The sequence below is a fragment of the Diplotaxodon limnothrissa genome, linkage group LG5 (assembly GCF_057381915.1).
Source record: "Diplotaxodon limnothrissa isolate DT_005_m linkage group LG5, D_limnothrissa_male_GT1.1, whole genome shotgun sequence".
NCBI lineage: Eukaryota > Metazoa > Chordata > Actinopteri > Cichliformes > Cichlidae > Diplotaxodon > Diplotaxodon limnothrissa.
This window is the reverse complement of record NC_140600.1, coordinates 18,247,392-18,264,677: the sequence shown is the minus strand read 5'-3', so window position 1 is coordinate 18,264,677 and position 17,286 is coordinate 18,247,392. Positions and strand designations below refer to the sequence as shown.

General features: G+C 39.1%; 2 protein-coding genes and 1 non-coding gene across 4 annotated transcripts; all 3 read right to left on the bottom strand.

Moving 5' to 3' along the window:
* Window positions 1-716: 716 nt before the first annotated feature.
* On the bottom strand, window positions 717-2,916 carry LOC146632062 (EEF1A lysine methyltransferase 3-like). Its single transcript, XM_085354025.1, has 3 exons — window positions 2,734-2,916; window positions 2,523-2,634; window positions 717-1,221 (listed from the first exon to the last, which is right to left on the bottom strand). The coding sequence occupies exons 1-3, from the start codon at window positions 2,893-2,895 to the stop codon at window positions 824-826; spliced, it is 672 nt and encodes a 223-aa protein (XP_085210151.1). The 5' UTR covers window positions 2,896-2,916; the 3' UTR covers window positions 717-823.
* On the bottom strand, window positions 2,182-2,254 carry trnaf-gaa (transfer RNA phenylalanine (anticodon GAA)). The gene has a single exon. It is a non-coding gene; the product is annotated as a tRNA-Phe (tRNA).
* Window positions 2,917-5,209: 2,293 nt separating the features above from the next.
* On the bottom strand, window positions 5,210-14,811 carry stx16 (syntaxin 16). Of its 2 annotated transcripts, XM_085354024.1 has the most exons (9): window positions 14,368-14,811; window positions 10,433-10,444; window positions 10,233-10,340; window positions 10,002-10,142; window positions 9,630-9,792; window positions 9,428-9,516; window positions 8,320-8,463; window positions 7,886-7,966; window positions 5,210-6,331 (listed from the first exon to the last, which is right to left on the bottom strand). In XM_085354024.1, exons 1-9 carry the CDS (start codon window positions 14,491-14,493, stop codon window positions 6,230-6,232), a joined length of 966 nt encoding a protein of 321 aa, XP_085210150.1. In that variant the 5' UTR covers window positions 14,494-14,811; the 3' UTR covers window positions 5,210-6,229. The 2 variants fall into 2 exon arrangements, with proteins under 2 accessions (XP_085210150.1, XP_085210149.1); XM_085354023.1 differs by lacking the exon at window positions 10,433-10,444 and having other exon boundaries at window positions 14,413-14,811.
* Between the last annotated feature and the right edge of the window lie 2,475 nt (window positions 14,812-17,286).

The window sequence follows — 17,286 nt, the reverse complement described above, 5'->3', positions numbered from 1 at the left end:
ATTAAAATTAAAGGTGTGATAAAAATCTAAACTTAACGACAATTTAACCATTTAATACATACATTCAAACTTTTAATTACCAAAATGTCTCAAGGAAAGAATTACTCTGGCAGAAGATATTAATTCATGTCAAAATCAATAATAGTAAGCACTCTATAAACAAACATGGTTTTCAGGGCTTTTAAATCTGTGACTGTTTTCAAGGTAAAGATGCTGCTGTGCACCCTGTACTGACAACATGAGAGATCAAAGTGTTTTCCAACCAGAGGATAATCAGAAATATTGAAAACAAATACGAATTTTTGAAAAAACAGTTCTGGAAACGCACCTTCAAGCTCATCTTGGTGATGCGTGACGCCTGCAGTGGGTAAAGGTTAAAAAGAAGAACTGTAACTTTAGACCTGATCTTCATCTCACGGTAAACATGGTGAAAACACTTTAGTCCAATGACTGAATTTCCAATCAGACAAAACTCAAGGCTGATTTATATAAAATCATGCTGTTTTGTCTTATAAAATGCATTCATAGTGTGTGTATGTTTGTGCTTGTATGTCATTAAAGTTCTGAAGTTCATTTTCTTCCCAAATCTCAAAAATCACAGGACACATTCTGAATACATTCGCTTTTAATTAAAGACAAATGACATGTGTAACTGTTTAGAGATAAATAAAAATAATATGATTACATTTAAATTCATTTAAAATAGCTTTAGCTTTTATAGGTTCTACAGTTAGTGGGATGTGAAACTCAAAATAATTTAAATAACAGACAAACTCATAATTTTATTTATTTATAAAAAAGCAGTAGGCCGTCCCTCCTGTCGTCACTGGCCTGTTCTTAAAGACGCCCTGTAGATATTATTGTTTTGTTTGTCGTCTCGGTGCACAAGCTCCACATTGAATCTGCTCGGTAGATGCTTCTCATAGAAAGCTGCCGTTTCGTGCTCATCTCGCATTTTGGATGAGAGATACGCTGCGGCTCCTTTACCACACAGGTGAGCTAGTGTCTCCACTAGCGGGAGGTATGTCTCTGGCAGGTAAATGATATCAGCACAGAGCACCAAGTCCCAGTCAGAGGAGAAGTTCATGTGATCCTCACCCCAGGACAGAGGGAGGACAGTGGGAGGGAGAGAAGGCCACCCGCTGGAAGGCTTGTTAGCAGAGACATTAGCATCAAGCTGTGGAAGAGCCAAAGGAAGGTCTGTGAGAGTCACCTCTGCTCCTGAAAGAAGAGGGATGAAAGCCTGATCCCACATGCTGCTGATCAAAGTCTTAAATTAAGATCAGAAGAAATTAAAAACATGAGCATGTGAAATAACAGACATGGAACAAACAACAAACTAATTGTTTGTTTTCTGTAGTCAGTTTTCTGACTACAAATTAAAAGCTACTGATGTGTAGCTGTAATCAAAACACTGCCTGCCCCCCAAAAGAGTAATGACTTGGATTTAACTAAGCTAAGAGATAGATAAGGAGCCTTCCTTTGGAGCATTATTTCTGTGATTAATATGGGCTTGCAAGAGGGTATTTAACCTTAACTGATAAGTGGGTTCTGAGTTTAAATAGAGATCACTTACACATTTGGTGAAATTTCATAACTATGTTTAATAGTTAAAGTAAAAGCATTTCTATCCGCACAATGGAGCAACTGAAAAGGGTCATGTGGTCTGATGAGTCCAGATTTGATGGCTGCAACATAATAAGAAGACAGGTGGATAAGGTGGTGCATCAACAGGCCTAGTGTCTACTGTACCAGCCAGTTTTGACAGTGTTATGATCAGGTGTTTGCTTCACTTGATCAGGATTATATTGAGTGAAAAATTAGATGAGTTGACCAGCTAAATATACTTAATGACCAGGTTTTTTTCTTCAAGGGCAAGGGCATATTCCAAGAAGACTGTATGGGCTCAGACTGTGGAAAAGTGGTGCAGGAAGCAGGAAAGATGTTTTCACAGATTCATTTACCCCTTTCAGAATGCTTTGAATAATAACAACGTGGGCATTAAAGTTAGAGGTGACCCAAAGAAGTACTGTGTGACTTTTTATTTATTGGGCTAGGAGTTTATTTTATTTGTTTTGTTTTAATTTCCCACCAAACAATGCTTTAAAAAATATTTATTAGAATAGCATTGCCTCTTATTGTCGGTATAGAACGAAACTGAGGGAAAACAACCTTTCACACTGCCGAAACCCGGGATCGAACCAGGGACCTTTAGATCTTCAGTCTAACGCTCTCCCAACTGAGCTATTTCGGCGACAACATCGCTGCAGGCAGGAGTTGTTATGGATTCAATCATGTTTTACACAGCAGAAAACGCTATATCTATTTATATACACAAAAAATAAACACATGAGTAAGTGAACTTGATAGTGAACACCATGTGGTTCAGAAGCAGCTGCACATGTGTGGGGGTATAATGTGACACTGAGCCACAGGAGAATCCCACTCAGAGACACATTAGTTAGTAGTTAGTTTGTATTTAATATTAGTTACACGAGTTATTTTACAAACTCCAAATTTACCCAAGCGAGCTGCCACAATACCGACCACACCGGTGCCTGCTCCGAGCTCTATGAGCCGCTTTCCCCTCAGCTCCACAGACTGATCCTCCAAGTAACGGCATAGGTGTAACGCCTGCGTGTGTACACAGACACACACATAGATTTCATCACTGCACAAAGCCCAGGTTTACGAAGATCATCTAAATAAAGTGAGTGCCTGTCTGCTCCTTACAGCCTCCCAGACCGGTGCAGCCACGCCGAGGTCCGCACCGAACAGCTGTCTGATCTTCACCTCCTCTCCCATCAGCGTGTACACGGACTCCAGAGAAAACGTTTCCGTGAACAGACAGTCATCTACAGGAAACGGGTCGTCTTCGTCCTCGGTGTGAGACATGTTTATTGGCGCTAAAGTCTATTATTGTTGGTAAGAAAACCGGATGTTCTCGATGCGGGAGGGCAGCTGCTTTTAACTTCCGGTCAAGTAATAACGTTATAGCGAATGTTTTGTTTTTGTCATAGACACCATAAAAATGTTGTTAAAATGTTTTAGTATTAATGTTAAATATTTTAAAATAAAATATTTATTTTATTTACTTCTTCTCATTTTTTATTTATCGCAACAGAAAAATAAAAAACATAAAATTCGTAACTTCACAAAAAAAACCACAAGAAAACTAAAGTGTTTTTTTTCATGTTGTATCAAGCTAGTAGTACTATAGATGTAAGACTACGAGAGGCTTTTACTTTGAAATGTAACACGCATATGCCAAAAGAGGTGCACATCAGAGATTGCGGTCTGAAATGCAGCGGGTATAAAACAATCTTAAATATATTCAAATTATACATTATTTTTGCTTTTAAATAGTGAATTAATACTTATTATTTTATCAGATATTTCATTATTTTCATTTTTATACTTCTACATGTCAGCTTGTTGATATTGTTAAAGGAAAATAAATGTTGTTGACAGTATCATGACTGGATAATACACTACAGGATTGTTTCTTTGTTTGTTAGTTTGTTTCCTTCTCATCACGAAAAATCCTTTGGTCACTGGTCTCTAGTAAAGCTATGGCTGCATCCAGCAGTTATTTATATCATCAATTAATTCTTCTTCTTTCTTTTTTTTTCTCTTTTTAAGGCTCAGCACAGCAGATCATCTGCCTCGATCTGACCCTATCCCTGCCATCCTTCTCTGTCACACCAACCCTCTGCATATCCTTCTTTGCCACATCCACAAATAGTGAATATTCTCTGTGGACTGTCATATCCACTGTATGAAAATCTTAACATCTTATTATATTTTGTTTTATTCAGCCACTATTCCGCATACGTTTATCCAAAACATTTTCTTTCCAAGTATCCAGGATATCAGTACACTGTGCCACGGACATTAAATTAAATACCAGCAAAAACCAGTGTTACCCCCCCCCCAAACAGAACTAGGACATCAGTTTCAAAATCCTGTGTGGTATCTCAAGTTATTGCAGTCACATCTCCAGAAAGCTTGACCCCTGAACTCGAGATCTGAGCGGTTGGTTGAAGTTTTTAACAGAGTTTAGATGTTTTTCAGTCCTGAACATTACATGTGGCTCAAGAATGCAGTTAAAAAAATAATTTGAATATCACAAAATTTCAACCCATTCATGTGTACACTCCAGGAATTTAATAACATCCCACTAAACTGGTTTGTAAATAGTGGTGTAGTTTTACTTGTATGCAAATTACCACTGATATATTGCATCTCATCACCTTTTATTGAATATCAAAACCAACAAAAATGTCAACAAGCATAAGCACCATACACTGGTGAAGCGATAAAACTGCAGGGTAGTGTCCCCCCGATCTTCACTGATTATGGAAGTAAGTGTCTTCCTCATGGACAAGCACAAGCTCTGAAAATCATCCTGTGGGACCTCAGCCCACTTATCAGTCAGTGCCACCCGGAGATGCTCCTGAGTCTGTGGAGGAGGATTGCGATGTCTGTCTGTCATGCCATGCTTTCCATGGCGTTTATATCAGGGACTTATTGCCCTGCAACTTATCCATGACACTATACCAGTCAGGTTGTCATGGCATTCTTACAGAAGTCATTTTCTCCAAAGCTGCGGTGCCTTTTTCCAAGGTTGGTTGTGTTTGATAGAGGAATGTTAATTTTGGTTTCTCCCCCAAATTGTGTTTTGAGAGACAAGACTACTCACAGTAATGAGTCGGGGATGACCAAATCCCACATGTTGGGAATTATCCCCAAGCAAACCCTACATGCACATGGGAAAAGCTCTTCCAAAATCAAACTGAAAATAGAGCAGTGCATTATTAAATCCCTTGAGTGGGATTTTGGGCACCTGCAACTCTGGAATTTTAGTGTGAGGTCAAAATTTTCATGGCTTCATTAAATGCGCTAAAGTTTTAAAAAGAAAAAAAAATCGTGTTAGGTAGGTGATTTTTCATGGAACAGATGTTTAAATTAATAGTTTTTAGTGTTTAATGTGACCTTTGTTTGCAGTTAGTACCATTTGTGCAAGACGTGAACACACAGATACGCACCGACTCATGTTCCAGGTTTATTTTTTTAAAAATTAAGCTGCTGTCTCCTCACCCGTTTGGTTTCCAAAATCAATACTTAAGTAAAGTACCACTTGGACTTCTTCTTTTTTACATACAATTTCACATCAATGACAAAGATGATTTTACATGTAAAGTGTAGAGTTGAGTACATATATTTAAAAAAAGCGCTCCATTGTTTCAGCTCATCAGACAGCAAAATGAAATGTAATGTGTAAATCTGAACAAAGAAGAAACGGGGAGAAAAAAAAAAATCACAATGCGGTCTTCAAATGTCTCTTCATTGTGTTGTACTACATCCATTTCCTCAGTGGAGTGATTATTAACTGTTGTGCTCAGACTACACATACACTCTATTCAATTTACAGCAAACCTGACAGAAAACAAAAAAAAAATCTCTGGGTTATATGAAGTTACTTGAAAATAAATAATTTGCTTATCATACAAATGACAGTAGTATTACATCCACGACACCCTGACCCATTCCTACCCCTCAGGGCTCAATATGTGCAAACTGCAAGGGTTTCTTAAAAAAAGGTAGCACTTTATGCAAAGACCATGGAGAACAAAAACGAGTGTTTTTAACATGAGCACTTCATTAGAGCGCAGCAAGTGTTCAACAGGTATGAAGTTAAAATGAAGTGGAGGAGATGTATGGCTGCATAAACCCTCCTCAGGCCAACCGTGTGGTAACAAGAACCTTAGTATTATTATTCTAAAGTGAGGAATAAACTGATAAAAAACAGATGGTCCTTTGGTACTGAATGGCTGTTCTGATCTTAAATGGTACTGCCCTCATTTAAAAAAAAAAAAAAAGTTCTCAAGTCTTTCACAGTAAAATACTGAGCTGGGATGTAAATATAATGCTAAGATGAAAATGTCCGGTTGAACAAACCTCTGTCAAAGTCACTTAGGAAAAATAGACACTGTTGATTGTTTTGTTTTTTTCATTCAAATCCGTCAAAAATAACAGAAAAAAACAAAACAAAAAAATCTAACTCTCCCATTAAAAAAAAACCCCATCTCCACTAACCCACAGTGTCCCCACAAAGATTTCTTCTTAGCATTTCCCGGTTGGTGTGAAAGACGGTAGAATCAAGTCCAAGTCCACACAGTTGCACAACAAACACCCAGACAGAAAACAAAAACGGAGGAATGAGTGATTAGAACTTTGTTCCAAAAAGAATAATAATTAGAACAATGACTATGATGAAAAGGATCAAAATGACCAGCATCTTTCGGTTTTTCTTCTGATACTGTTCTGCCTGAAAAGAAAATAAGAATAATTTTACATAACACCATTCACTTTTAATGAATAAGTACAGATGGGGTCTTTTTACACCACAGGACAGAAAAAACATCTGGTCAACAGGCTCTAAAATTTCCTGAAACATTACATAACAAAACATCCAACAGCTTGTAGAACGACCTTTAGCAGCAACTTGGAAGTAATCGTTTTCTGTATGACTCTATCAGTGTCTCACATAGATGTGGATCAATTTTGCTTCACTTTTCTTTGCAACGTTGTTTCAGTTCTTTGAGATTAGCAAGCCTGTCTCTGCACAGCTCTCTTTCAGTCAGGCTGAGGTCTGGACTGTGATTGTGTCATTGCAATACCTTGATTAGGATCGCTGTCCTGTTGCATAACCCAGTATAGGGCTGTTCGATATAACAATATATAGCGGATGACGACATTTTCATTTTACGCTATCGTTTGTTTCATGGTGTCGCAAAATAAACGTTTACGGCAATATTTTTTCATGGTTTTGATGGTCACTGTAGTGGCTATATTAATTTCTTAAAGTTCTCTCTTTCTCTTATATTTAATATAACCACACTACGGACAGACAAGCGCCTGTTTTTATGCGTTGTCGTTAGCAACAACGACGGTAAAACCATCGCGTGTCCGCTGGTTTAGTTTCCACATAAACCTTTGACAATAAAGCTCAAGATCCTGTTGAGACTTTTCAAAATAAACTGAATCACGTGAAAGAGGATGCAGAGTATTTATGGATGAGAAGCAAAAAAGAGCCGTCAGGTGCTAAAAAATAAACCTTGGACTCACTCGTTAGAACTGTTTTTTTCTCGCAGCACGCCGTGTAATAAATACTCACAAAGAAAACGGCGGCCGTTACAACTTATGTCTAAAAATATATAGTTTCATGCATCAGCTCAAACACTCAACTCCAGGTTGGACGATAGATGTCTTATATCGGGATATGAGATTTTGGTCTCATCGCACAGCCCTAACCCAGTATTAACCATACTTTAGCTGTTGGACAGATGACCTCACATTTGAGTCTAGAATACTTTGGCATACAGAAGAGTTCATGGTCAATTTAGTGCTTGCAAGGTGCCCAAATCCAGGACCTCTTCTCCATCGTGCTGACAGCTGGTATGAAGTGTTTGTGCCGATATGCTGTGTTTGTTTTTTGCCATTATGGTCAAACATCTCCACCTTAGTCTGTCCAAAAGAACACTGACCCTCATTTGCTAACACTGTGTATATCACACGCATGAATGTTTCAGGCACAAAACAATAGATTCATTTTTTTGTACTTTATAAATACATTTAGAAGTGCCTCTGAGCATGTGTATGAACAAATCACAGCTTGGCTTTCATAAGAAATTTAAACAAGTCTTTAAAATAATTTCTACTACTAATACCGCTACAAATAATTATAATACCTATTATTTCACTTTGGTCATTATTTACAGTTTTCATTCCATAAGCCAAAAAATGTTTTGAATTACTTAAAAAAATGAAATTGCCTGAAAAAAAAAAAACAAGACACTAAATAAAGAAATTTAGTGTTTACCTTTTGTAACTGTTTCAATCCGTCTTCTGTTTTAACACAAGCCTGCTCCACATTGAAGTCGATTCTATCAAGAACGGTGCCCTGGAAGGACAAAAAGAGTGTTTTTTTGGTTTAAGGGAAGAAACTCATTATAATTGTAGATCGTGTTTGCAGTTTTGTAGCAAAACTCCTCACAAGTCTATGTATACTCTTCCTTAAAGATCAGTTCAAAGTGTTTTTTAAAAATAACATCTTAAGTTATTTTGTTCAAATACTATTTATACAAACAAAAGTAATCTGAAAGCTCCTGCCGAATAGGATCAGAATGAGCTTAACTTAGCTCCTTTTTGTTATTAATGATTGATAAAACTGATCTTTTTTCCATTTTCACATGTGGCTGAAGCCTGTGTGGGCACGTTTTTCCTGTGGTAGCTCAGTGAATTTGCTTCAAATACCTGCTCCACCACCATTCCTGCCAAGTCCCGGAAAATCTCATTCAGATCTGAGATAGACTGCACTATCTGTCGGATCTCCCGCTCTCGTTCTTCAACCATGACTGTGTTCTGCTCCACCAGCATCAACTGATCGTCCGTGAACCCCTGAAAAATGACAGATTCAAGAACAAGGCTGAATATACAAATGTTACAGACTAGATGGACAGCGGCAGGGTAATGAGCTGTTTTTGTTTTATTCAGACCAATTTCCATTTCAATAACACAGAAGATTTTACAGTAGTGTGGTGTAGCCAATGTGTTGCATGGCCAACACACAGAGGCCGACAACCATTCCCACCTACAGTCAGTTTAGAGTCTCCAATATAACCAACAACATGCGCATCTTTTGTAGAGACTCCACACAGAAATGGGTGACTTTAAACCCAGGACCACCCATTTTATAAACAAAGCATTTATTTAATTCCTCCACTGAGGCCATTTCCTGTCCGTTAAGAAGTACCTAAACTCAATGTAACTATTTTTAGTACAAATTGGGAGTTAAATGTGTAAACATTGGTAGATGTACTGATTATTTTTTTGTTTTTTTAAATCTTAATGGTACTGATAGTCATGGATACTTCTGCTTTTGGTTCACTGTATACACAGAGCAGCTGTGTACACAGTGTCAGCATACATGCATTGTGTTCAGAGATGTAGGCCAACAACCACTGGATTTATCTCAATTACTGTGTTTTGTTTTAAAATATCCTAAAACTCTGAACTGGTGACTTTATCTGAGCCAGAATCAATTTTAGAGCCTTCTTATTGACAAACGCATCAGGCATCCTGCCAGGAAACACCAAAGAAAATAAGGAACAGATAACCCAAAAAATAAAAAAACAACTCAGTCTGGTTTGCTGGACTGAGACGTGCTGATGGGTTTCTTTGATTTACTGCTTATAATGAAGAAACACTGTTAAAAAAGCTGTTTTCTTAAACTGCTCATCATCTGGAAAAGGCGTTTGGTTTGTTTGTTATGATTATTTTGCACCCGTTTTACCGGTGTGTTCCATTTAAACTTAAGAGCAGCTCTCTGTGGACACCCCAGCTCTAAACATGCTGTCCTCACCTTGTCATATAGAGCTAAATCTTCATCCTCTTCCATTAAGGGCCCCGAGTCAAAAAAGTGCTTTGATCTCTCCTCTCGATTCTTCATACCTGTCAGACAAGCCAATGGCACAATGCTTAGACGGCATTAAAACATCATGAGGACAAAAATACTTAATAACAGTTAAAAAACCCAAACATGTAACATGCCATGCAGTCCTTACGTTTTAGATAGCTGGACTGTGTGTGCCTAAAATTGGTTGACAGCTCCTGCAGGCTCTGTGCCAGAGAGGAGACCACGTTTCTCAAGAGTCGCTCCTCCTGCTCTGTGCAGTGACCACAGCGAGACTGCAAACCAGTCACGGCTCGCTGGCATCGATGGAACATCTGCAAAAACAACAACGACTCTACTTGTTTCATTTCTAAATTCACTTCAGGCTCCATACTAGAGCGTGCTCTCACATAAATACTTATGTTCAAATAAAAACAACAGCTAAAACATATCCACGCAGATTTTCAGCTGAAAGAAAAGAATCAGCATTTCAAGTCTAAAAATAGGCAGCATACATATGCACAGTGCTGCTAAATTATCTCACCTGCGTGATCTCCTGAGTTGTGATTTCTATGGCGTGCTCTTCTTCGCTGCTGTCATCCAGTGTGGGACGATTCATGTGCTTGTCATGAAGCAAGGCCAGTTCCTTCATCTTCTGCTGGATCCTTGTGATTTCATACTGGATCTGAAGACAAAATGTATTAATTTATTTGCTGAATTTCACTTTAAAGAGACACTGAAGTAGCTGCAAATTTCTACTACAGTTTCAGTTTACCTCATCTACTCCATCTACCCATTTGGGGGGCAGTTTCTTGGTGACCCCAATCGCGGCTTCGGGATCCAAACTGATCCCTGAAACCAGGGCCATCCGATCATCGGCCAACTTAAAGACACAAGAGGATCCATTAAAACGTTTTACGTGATAGAGGGTGAAGATGACGGTGTTCCGTCTTTTAGTAAGAGGAATGACAGTACCTCATCAAGCTCCTAATATGATTGGCAGATATCAGAGCGGTCCCATCCAACCGAAAACAAGCAAAAGGAGAAAAAAAGGAATAGAAAGTGAGGCCCATGAAATATAAATATCCATCCACTCCCACTGTTAAATTACTTTGAATTAGGAATAATAATCACTGTAAAAGAGGCTGTTGACATTCATTGTACATTCAGTGTACAGTTAAACTAAATATAGAAAAATATCGTCCAGAAACCTTTTCCAAATCATTTTACTTTAAATCAAATGATTACAAGGAGGAAACAGTGTGAGAACAGAGAGAGCAGAAACCTGTGAGTCTAAGAAAAGGAAAATGAGTTTAAGAGTTTTAGATTAAATAGAGTTCATTGTTAGTTGCTTTGTCTTCTTCAGTGATTGATTTGTCAGTAAAAAAGCGAGAGGCGACTTGGTCTGCTGCCTTCTTATTTCAAACCTGAGTGTTCAGCCAGCAGCAAAATGTTCTTCGTTTCTAACAGCTAACGCAATTTTAGACGCAGCTCTAAGCAACTTAATGGTCCTGCTGCAACAAAGCAACTAAAAACCACCTGAGCCAAATATTCTAACAGCTTCAACGTGATGGCTTGATAACGGCCGACTGGTCTAATCAGTTTAGCCCCTCATAATTTTAATGACCAAGCCTGTGAGACATTTAAATCAACTGTGTTTATCCCCTATATTGATGAAGCGTAGCACGACGCCAGTGTCAAACAGACGTTTGTTACAGTACAAGAAGGAGACTGAACCTGCACTTCACACTTCTACCTGTATTTTTTAGCCATTTCAGACATAAGATAAAGTGGTTGGAGCAGTTTCATTGAAGAAGAGACTAAACAATTTGAACAGATATTGAGAAGATGCTCATTCGGGCACAAGAGATCGTTTGTAAATCCAGAATTTCGATTCTGTTCCAAGATTTCACTCATTTCTTTACTGTTCTTCACTGGCAGCTAATATCCTGCTAGGTAAAACACTCATTACAACATTTTCACTGTGAATAGTTAACAGGGAACTAAATCTATCTGAGAAGAGATGATGGACACAGAGATAAAGTCAAAAAAAAGGTGTGCAGGCATGCAGAGGAGGTAGGGTTGGGATGGGAACCGTTCCAGTTGAGAACCACTATCAAATTTTCTATTCCCCTGGAATCTTGTGCCTCAGAGCTTAACAATGCCTTTCATTAATGCTGACATGTTTTTCTGACAGCTGACAGCAAAGTCATTGGGCTGGAGGGTTTCCATTAGTCTGTTTCTACACTGTGTTTGGACTCAAGAGATTTTTCAAGCAGAAAATTAATAAGGAATGAATATATAATAAGAATCAATGATGGAATTGGTATCAAATTTTTTTTATCAGTGTATGACCCAACACATGTGGGGAGTGTAACTATCCAAAGCCAAATTTCTGGGCTCTTTTACACCAGCTGTTCTGTAGATGAAACAAAATGCCAAGAACCGACTGAGTAATCTTTTTTTTTTGTTTTGGTTCTTGGAAGGAAAAATAACAGACAGTGTATTACTAGCTCATGTGCCCTATTAGGCATGAATCACCCTCCCAAAAAATGAAGCCACAGCAATGCTTCTATCTTCCTCACTCTGAGCTTGCTCGCTGTTGATCCTGATCTAAACCCAAACAGGACACTCTTACAGAGAGGTAGTGTTGTTCCAGGAGCCACAGCCATTTAAAGGGCTCCACTCTGTAGATGTGCCTGAAGAAATCACTTGTGTTACTGAGGATACGTCCACACGTACACGGGTATTTTTGAAAACGGAGATTTTCCGTTTTCGTTTTAAAAAACAATCCCATCCACACGTAAACGCAGAAATGAAGAAAAACGCTGCTAGGAACATGCCAAAGCAACAGGTGGCGATATATTCCTAACCGTGTAGAAATGTTGGCCAATCAGAAGTCTAGAAGTCTCGGCGGGAAATAGTAAACAAACAAAGATGGGGCATAGAAGCAGAACCCAGTCGTATGTGTGGAGGGACAGTAGCTGTGTGTGTATATGTAAGCATTTAAACACTGCAGAGAGTACAAGTAACAGTGTTGTAGAAATTCATTTCACCGAAACAATAACGTGGCGCACAGTGTGACGTCAAAAAAGGAGCACACCTTTGACCCCGCGTTTTCTCCGCTGTTTCTGTCCACACATAAATGCAAAAACGGAGTTTTCGAAAATATCCACCCTGGCAGGCGTTTTTTAGAAATCTCCATTTTCAGTGACCGAAAACGCCGTTTACGTGTGGACGAAAGGCGCAAACGCATAGAAAAATCTGCGTTTTCAAAAATACCCGGGTACGTGTGGAGAGATCGGCATTTCCACTTCGCTCAGCGCCATGAGGAGTGGCAGCTAAGTAACAAAGGCCGGTTTTGTTACTAAGAATTTTCCCCAAACAAATGCAGAATGTGTTAACCTTAAAAGTTAATGATCTCTGGGCTTCCAGCGGGAAGAAACTAATCTACACCAGCGTGCAGGTAGCACGATAAAATGTTCACAGCAGAGTGTGAATATTCACGTGTGGCATACACCTGCCCGCTTGAAGAAGCTTCAAAACTGTGTCAGGGAAAGTAATAACTTTTGTACTGTGGTGGAGTTTAACCTAAAAATATAAGTAGGTCATGGCAGGATTTTAATTTCTTTCTTTTTGTTTTTTTCTGCATCAACATTAAATTCAGTGTTTTATCACTGCTAGTAAAAACAAAACAAAACATGCCAGCATTTGATGTTTTAGCTCTCCAGCAATAAGCTCCATGCAGCGACTGCTGTTTTTAGAAAAAAGAAACTAAATCATTATTCAGTGTCACGGAAATCACTATCAGAAAGAACAGCTCTGCTATAGAGGAACATATAAATATATTCTTCTTGTATCGTGATCACTAAAAAGCTCGCTTGTTTTTAATTATATCTGCATTATATAGACAAAAGTATCTGGCCACATTTCTTAATCATTGCTTTTATGTGCTTTGGTCCTGAACTCTTACTCTTAGGGAAATCTGAATGCCCCATCTTATCATTAATTGGAAAAATCCAAGTTGGAAGCTTGGAATTGTGCAGCGTGGTAAAGTTCATTTTCTGTTTCAGTATGATTGTGCCCTAGTGCACAAAGCATGGTTGGATGAGTTTGGTGAGAAAGAACCTCACTCGTCCACCAACACAGAGCACACTGAACAAGAAGAGAGACTGCAAGCAACCAACATCAGCCTCGGACGGCACAAGTGGCCTTCTGTTTAAATGGGCAAAAAAAAAATAAAAAAATCCACGTGTTGAAATGGAAAAGTGTGGCGAACAATTTAGAATGGGGTGTTATAACAGCTACTGTGACATGCGGGTGGCCCAGTACTTCTGTCCATATAATTTAACAATTAAAGGATAGGTAGTATTTCTTAGTGACAAACAGTTTCCAGGAAGCTTTACGAGCATTTTCATTGCCTTTGCTTTTCAAATTACTGTATTTATTTTTAATAACTGCAGAAGAGAATCAGCTAAACTCTAGATCAGTTACACGTCACGACTCAGTATGATGCGGGCTTTTGAAAGGCCACAGCAGGGTTTTTTTTTTGTTTTTTTTTTACAGTGAGGCACACGAGAGGATGCGAAGAAAATGAAATCAACCATAACCCTCAGTTAACCTTGACCTAAATATATATATATAAAATATATATTCTTGTCATTAAAAAACGGGCGGTTATAGACATTAACTAGCTAAAAGCATGCCTGCAACACTTCTTCATCCTCCATCATCGCCCCACTGAGTCACATCACTGTGAACCACTGAAACACTAACGTCGTGGAGGTCATCCAGGATAATAACTAACAGCAGCTACAGCTATCACACACCTGGATCTAGCTAACAGGGATCGGTGACTGGCTATACGCAAACACACACAGTAAAATGTCAAAACGATGCAGACCACTCACCGCAGCATTGCTACGTGTACTCAGACGGGGGTCGTATGTACTCACTTGCTCAGCCAATATCTGCCGGTTTTGGATTGCATTGTTCCGCATTAACAAGAAGGCATCTGTCAGACGCCTAGTGGCCATGACTGCCTTGCGTGATAATCTAAATTAACAAGGGGGCAGAGTGCGGATCGAAAGATCCTTTATTAAATTGAGCCAACTGCCTCTGACCAGCTGCTAACACGGCGCTAGCTTTAGCTTTGCTTTGCCTGCGATGAATGGTGAGAAAAACTCGCGATGCAGCGCCTACAGCGGGAGACACATGGCCTGAATCATGTTGATCCGCTAAGCCGCTCTAATACTGAGGTAAAGAAAACTAAACATGACCGAGATTTTCTGGTGAAATGTCCGCTTTAGCGTCAGACTGGTAACGTTACTCCGCTTTAGGTAGCTACGGAAGTAGGAGAACGTAAACATCTGCGTGAAGCAATTCTTCTTCTGCTCATTAACTGCGCTATCATCTGTAACGGAAGTGACTCTTCGCCACCTACCGCTTCAGCTGAGAACATCAGACAGAAGCGTTTCCAGGGCGGTACCAGAAGGGCCAAAACCTGTTAGGGAAATTGGAAATAAAAACCAAACAAAAGCTCTTGAAAACTGGTTGTAAATTCAGTGAGTTTACATTAGAATACATAACAGCCTAGTTGTAAGATAGCGGCCTCCTTGAAACACAAGGTTTAACCGTGTTATACCGGGCTCATTGAAGACATAACAAAGAAGAGACAAACAAATTAGAAATTTTTACTAAGCCAATTTATTAATCATAGCCTGAGAGAAGATGAATATAAGAAAGCTAGGTGCTAACCTATAGACTTAAAATAGGAAAAACTATGACACAATGAAAAGAACACCAAGTTAGCTGCCTGAAAGGCACCAGCCTTCCTAGGTGAGGAGAGCCTTCTTGGAAGGAAAACAGCTTATATATGCCATGTTCCAGGCACCTTGGAACTTGAATGTCAGGAATCTCAGGAATTAATGTCACTCCCAAGTTAGCAGTTTTCAGAAATAGTAAGGAAAAACAGGATTTGTTTTGGTGTTAGCAAGGTAGAGTCATTCAGGTATCAGCAGCATTATACTGCAGCATATACTTGGATAGAGCCAGGACAATGCTCGACATATGACAAATACACAATACTGGCAGTACAGATTAAACGTTTTACAGTTTTACAACTATTTACTTTCATCTTTCATCTTGGATTGTTAAATTAGGCTTGCTAAGGCTGCTCTGACTTTCCAAGTAGGAAATCCAAGTTGTTGGTGTTCAAGCTTTCAAAAATCTAGAAACGTTTTATTTTCTATCCAGAATATAAGCAACATAGAAAATGGGGTGCTACACCTCCTTATCCGGCTTTCAAAAACAAGAATTGGGTGCACAAATTTAAATTTAGTTTGGCTTTTCCCTTATCCACACGTTAGGCAATTTTTTAGGCAGTTTCTAAATGTCTCTAGTAACGTCTTTTTCCCCACATACTCATTTCAAATTGAGCTTTTTTTTTAGACTGAAAAGGAGAAATACTGGAAATGTGCTTATGTGGAGATTTACATATGTTTATACAGAATAGAGTGTTCTGCATCACGATGCTACCAAGGAATAGATTTTCCTCAGTTTGCAAACCTGAAAAGAACCACGCAACTTAATTTTGTTGGCTTCATGAGGGCACCTGTTTAATTCATCCTGAGGTACCATGAGTGTCTGTACCAACCTTTGAGTCAATCAGAGCAGGACTGATATTTCAGAATGGCTGATAATTGTCAAGTACTCCTTTACAGAGCACATTGTGAAAAACAATAATTTCAGCAGTATCTGCAGTACATGTAGCAGAATAGCATCAACCAATCACATGGTGGTGGAGAGGCATCTTCACTAAATAACTAGCACTGTGAAATTCATTGCTAGAACGTAAAAACAATGCCTCTGTCATCTTTTCAATATAACTTTAACAAACTGTATAAATATAATAAATATAAATATATAAATTTATATACTCACCCATTCACTGCACTACTGCTCTTTTAAACAAATATGTAATCATGCAATCACATGGCAACAACTCAATACACTTAGGTATCCAGACATGGTATGGTCAAAATTTGGTGTAAATAATCTGAAAGCATGGATCCAGCCTTCCTTGTATTATGTATAAGGATTTTATTATTCTCTAAATATTGGCATTGACTCAAAAACCCACTGGTAACACCAACGAAAAAAGAACACAATTGAAGCCAAGGACATTTAACAGTTAAACAGCTGTCCCCCTCAATAAAAAGATCTCTCGACCCCACCAACGTCTGTCTGTGGCATAATGTCTACATGTGAGAGGCAACAGTCACGTTTTGCACCAGAAGTCCCGACTTACGATAAAAAGTCATGTTTTGCACCAGAAGTCATAATTTACGACAAAAAGTCAAAAGAACATTCAGGGTGGAAAACCAGTATACTGTGAAGAGTCCACGCACAAGTGGGACTAAACTAAAAAACGACACGTGAAAGCCGCTTCACCGGTTCGTACTCTGAGTTTTCATTCATTCGCACCTGTTCATGCATTCCGCTACATTCCAGCGTCCAGGCTGAGAGCCGCAGTGTTTAGATAATTGTGTTGACCTGTTGTAAGGGCACAATAGCGCTAACGAGTGTGCGCGCGTGCGCCTTTCTGTGCGTGCACGCGCTAGGCGGTGCCACTATCTGTAATTATGTCGCTAAAAGCTCCTCCTCCGCCCATTCTTAATCCCTTATCCGCTAATACCGCAGTAGACATTCACCCACAACCACCAGCTGCCATCAAACAGCATAGCAGCGGTGTATGCTGCTGGAGAAGCTACGAGAGACTTTATTTCCCCCCATCCTCCGTCCCAGGAGAGAGAGTCAAGGTAAGAAGC

Coding starts and splice junctions, on each gene's coding strand:
- stx16 (XM_085354024.1), bottom strand. CDS start 14,493: ATGGCCACTAGGCGTCTGACAGATGCCTTCTTGTTAATGCGGAACAAT. Junction 8,464..9,427: donor ATTTAGCTCTATATGACAAG/GTGAGGACAGCA, acceptor GTCATTTTTCAG/GGGTTCACGGACGATCAGTT. Junction 7,967..8,319: donor CAGGAATGGTGGTGGAGCAG/GTATTTGAAGCA, acceptor TTGTCCTTCCAG/GGCACCGTTCTTGATAGAAT.
- LOC146632062 (XM_085354025.1), bottom strand. CDS start 2,895: ATGTCTCACACCGAGGACGAAGACGACCCGTTTCCTGTAGATGACTGT. Junction 2,635..2,733: donor CTGCACCGGTCTGGGAGGCT/GTAAGGAGCAGA, acceptor GTACACACGCAG/GCGTTACACCTATGCCGTTA. Junction 1,222..2,522: donor TATTGTGGCAGCTCGCTTGG/GTAAATTTGGAG, acceptor CTCTTCTTTCAG/GAGCAGAGGTGACTCTCACA.